Raw genomic sequence first — 4,409 nt, 5'->3', positions numbered from 1 at the left:
ATATGTCAAAGTATAGTTTTTTATGATAGTAGTATAGCTCTTTATTGATAAAATATAGTTCTTTATGGTCTTTGAAAATTCTGAAACTTTATTGAATATATCAAATCAGTTTTTTCTAAATAATGTAAATGTGTGATGATGTATACAGTGTGTTATTTGATCAATTATTTATATCGACGAGAGATCCACTCTCACTTTTCTAATTTTTAATAAAAAGTATAGCTCTTTACAGTAAAGTATGGTACCTTATCATGAAAGTATAGCTCTTTATTGTTGGGCTTCTTGTTTTGACGATGATTTAACAAATAATTTACATCTAATATTATTTGTCTAGTGTTTGTATTTTGTTATTTATTATAGACAAACAATAAGTTGGAGGATGGATGAAATAGAGCTTCAACAATCATATCCAATGGAGGTTGGCGGAATTGTGGAGTGAAGCCATACAATTCAAGTTAAAGATCTAATTACAAGCTTCATCCGTAAGTGTACCAAGTCGAGCTTAATTGAAGATCAAGATCAAACTTGGGTAATTTAGTTTAGGTTTTATATTATGTGTGTTAGTACTTTAAGCTCAATCATATACACACATACACGTTTTGGTTTTGTATATATATAGTTATATATATACATATATGCTTTGGTTTGATAGTTTTCAAGTTTTAATATGAAATAATTTAGGGAAAATTGTGTCCAGGCCCCAAAAGTGGGAACTTCATGTGACAAGCCCCCTCGTATTTCGGCCCATGTGTATTAGCCCCAAAAAGTGAAGACTAATGTTTTAAGCCCCCTCCACGTCAGCGTTGTACAAAAGCAGGTTGTATTTTTTCAAAAAAGGCGATACTGCCCTTCTCCTTCTTCCCCAGACGAGGCGCCGTCCCTTAACAGTAGACACTCCTCTTTAATGCGATAAGATGGAAGAAATGGAGGGAAATTTCCCCCCTTTTTTTTCCCATCATGAGCAATAACTATTTAGTTATCCATTACTTCTCCTCAGACCAAAATTCTCTCCTTTACTCGCGCCATTAATCTTACCTTCTCTTTCTCTTCAAAATGGCTGAGAAGGACATCATTTGCATTGTCTCTTCGGGGTACAAAGCGGTATTTTTGAAGATTAACTCCTCAACCACCATCCTGGATCTCAAATTTGATGTGGCAGAGAGGTTAGGTATTCCATATGAGTCATTAATTCTGTCATACGAAGATGAAACAGCTGGAAGCTTGAAATTTCCTATTGAGAACGAGGGGGACATGATGTCTATGGTGGAGCATTGCCACAATCTTGGACTGAAAGAGGTTCACATGAAAGCTGATGATTTGCAGAATATACACTGCAATGAGCGAGTCCAACCTTGCAAAGAGAAAGTCCCACAAGACATGTAGGTTAACTGCGAAGTAAACGAACGCTAGTGCTAATCGTCTTCTTTTTGTCTATGTTGAATGTTAAACTGGATTTCAGATGCATTTCAACAATATGTTAGTTGTAATCGTTGACCTGTTAGTTCTAATCAACGTGTTGTTGCTGAACGGGTTTTTGTTAGTTCTAATGGCTATTTTGTTAGTTCTAATCGCTATTTTGTTAGTTCTAATGGCTATTTTGTTAGTTATAATCGCTATTTTGTTAGTTCTACACGATTGCATGCATGTTAGTTCTATTAATACATATAGGGGTTTCTGTTAGTTCTAGTAGCTATTTTGTTACTTCTACACGATTGTATGTTAGTTCTATCACCAGTTCCATATGGGGTAGAGCTACTCTAAAGCATGTTAGACCCCTATCAACACTTTTATTTGTGTAGTTTATGATTAACTATTTTCCTGTTGTTAATATTTGTAGCGCTTCCAGAAGTCTAAACTCGAAAAGTATAGACTGTGGCCCGCCGGAGTTGTCGTCCACAACTGTTGCAGATAAGAATCCCAATGACATTCCTTCAAGAGATAATGTTATGATGATTGATGACATGATTAGCAGATCTGAGAGGATTCCTGCTTGGTGGCACACTGCGTTAACTGGGGAGGGGCAACGTTTTGAAAGTGCGAAGGAGTTAAGATTGGCCTTGCTATACTACTCCATGGCCAAAAAATTCGAATATGAGTTTGTGAAGAATGAACCAAAGCGTATTCGAGTTTTTTGCCGGTTTAAGGTAGCCAAAAATTGCCCATGGATGTTATTTGCCTCTCCGCCGAAAAATGATAATAGACTTGAAATAAAAAGGTTCGTGGACATTCACAACTGTGGACAACATGCCAATAATGCAGGTCAATCTAGAGCCTCTCGTCATTTCATTGCTACCCAATTACAACCCACGTTGAAGGTACGTCCGGATATACGACCTATTGACGTTCAGAAGGAGTTTCTAAGTTCATATGGGATTAGGGTTGAATATAGTAAGATTTGGTGGGGTAAAGAAAGAGCTCAAGAGCGATTATATGGTGATGCTTATGAGTCCTACGATCAATTGAGATGGTAAATCAGAAGATCATATATACACAAGTTGCTGTTGTTTTCATTTATATGACGCTATAAGTCTCATAACTTTATAATGTTGAAACTAACGCTTAATCTTCAATTATCTAGGTATGTAGACGAGGTTAAGAAGACAAATCCGGGAAGCTACATTCATGTTGAACAAGACGAGGGTAGGTTTACAAGGATATTCATCTGCTATGCGGCCTGCATAAATGGTTTTTTACAAGGTTGCAGACCACTTATATTTTTGGATGGAACCTTTCTGAAAGATCGATTCAAAGGTATACTATTAAGCGCCGTGGCATATGATGGCAATCAGGGGATATTTCCATTGGCCTATTGTATCTGCGATCAAGAAAATAATGTTAACTGGAAGTGGTTCCTACAAGGTTAGTTCCAACATTATAATGTTAATTCTATCTCCTTCGTAGTTAACTTTAAGGGCTGTTAACCAATACTCTTTGTAGGTCTGTGGTCCATTCTCTATGAAAGGGCAGATCCATACAACCCTCCACATAAGCTAGTGATAATTTCAGATGCGGATAAAGGGATCAGAGAAGCAGTTAGAGAATTTTTTCCCGATTCTATACACTCTCGCTGTGTGCTGCATCTGGTCGAGAACTTCAGAACAAAGTTGAAGGATTTGGGATTCAAGTCAAAGGATTCTCAGATCTTGGGTAATCTACTGCAATCTGCCTGTTACAAATATACTAGAGCAGAATGGAATGATTATATGGACGACATCAGACTAATTGACGAGCGTGCATACAATATTGTGATGAACTATGCTCCAGAAAACTGGGCCAATGCGTTTTTTCCTGGAGTTAGGCAAGTAATATTTCATTTGATTACCTTACATATAACTAATAGAAGTAGATAGAACTAACACTGTCTATGTTTAGATATGGTCACGTTACATCAAATGTTGCAGAGTCATTCAACAAATGGATTCATGAGGCAAGGCTTCTACGGATACTCCAACTGATAGAGCATATTCGTAAACAGATCATGGTGCGCATGAATGAGCGACGAGTCATGGCTGAAAGTTGGAATCAAGTTCTTTGCCCCAAAGCTGAAATTGCCCTCAAGGAGAACATGGACAATGGACGCCCGTTGGAGGTTCGTCAGTCCCACACAGGCTTATTTGAAGTACAATCCCATAGATCTTGTCAAGTGGATCTAGACAATAAAACATGCACTTGCCGTGGGTGGGATGTAACCCGTGTCCCTTGCAAACATGCATGCGCAAGCATTATGTTTATGAAAAGGGATGTCTACCAATTCTGTGACTGGTTTATGACGGTTGACGCCTTTAAAAGGAGCTACGAGCCTATCATCTACCCTATACCTGACTACGAGAAACGCAGCGTGCCAAGGGATGAGATACAGATCCTACCTCCAATTACAACAAAAAGGAAAGGGAGAAATAAGACCAGGCGAATCAACAACAGAACTGTTTACACCCGGCCAGTTAAATGTTCTCGGTGTCATCTGGAAGGGCATAATCGTAAAACCTGTAATGAAACCATCGCTGACTAAGTGTGATTGAAATGAAACTAGCGATGACTAAGTGTGTTTTGAAATAAAACATGTAATGAAAATAGATCTGTATTGTCCGATTTGCTAGCACACTTCTAAAAATAGATCTAACATGGTACCTATTAGAATTAACAAAACAGACAATAGAACTAACAAGAGCGTTAATAGAACTAACAATAGAACTAACAGAACTAACACACTGAGCATTAGAACTAACACAATAGAACTAACAAAACAGACATTGTACCTAATAGAACTAACAAAATAGTCAATAGAACTAACAAAACAGACAATAGACCTAACAAAACAGACAATAGAACTAACAAAACAGACAATAGAACTAACAAAACAGACAATAGACCTAACAAAACAGTCAATTAGAACTAACAAAACAGACAAT

The 4,409-nt window shown here is 37.4% G+C and overlaps 1 protein-coding gene across 1 annotated transcript; it reads left to right on the top strand.

Moving 5' to 3' along the window:
• On the top strand, positions 1,054-4,009 carry LOC109826503. Its single transcript, XM_020393533.1, has 5 exons — positions 1,054-1,379; positions 1,838-2,467; positions 2,579-2,859; positions 2,938-3,298; positions 3,373-4,009. The coding sequence occupies exons 1-5, from the start codon at positions 1,054-1,056 to the stop codon at positions 4,007-4,009; spliced, it is 2,235 nt and encodes a 744-aa protein (XP_020249122.1).

Source organism: Asparagus officinalis, chromosome 10 (genome assembly GCF_001876935.1).
Source record: "Asparagus officinalis chromosome 10, Aspof.V1, whole genome shotgun sequence".
NCBI classification, from domain to species: Eukaryota; Viridiplantae; Streptophyta; class Magnoliopsida; order Asparagales; family Asparagaceae; genus Asparagus; species Asparagus officinalis.
Note: the sequence above shows the minus strand (reverse complement) of the source record. Positions and strands in the feature narration are given on the sequence as shown.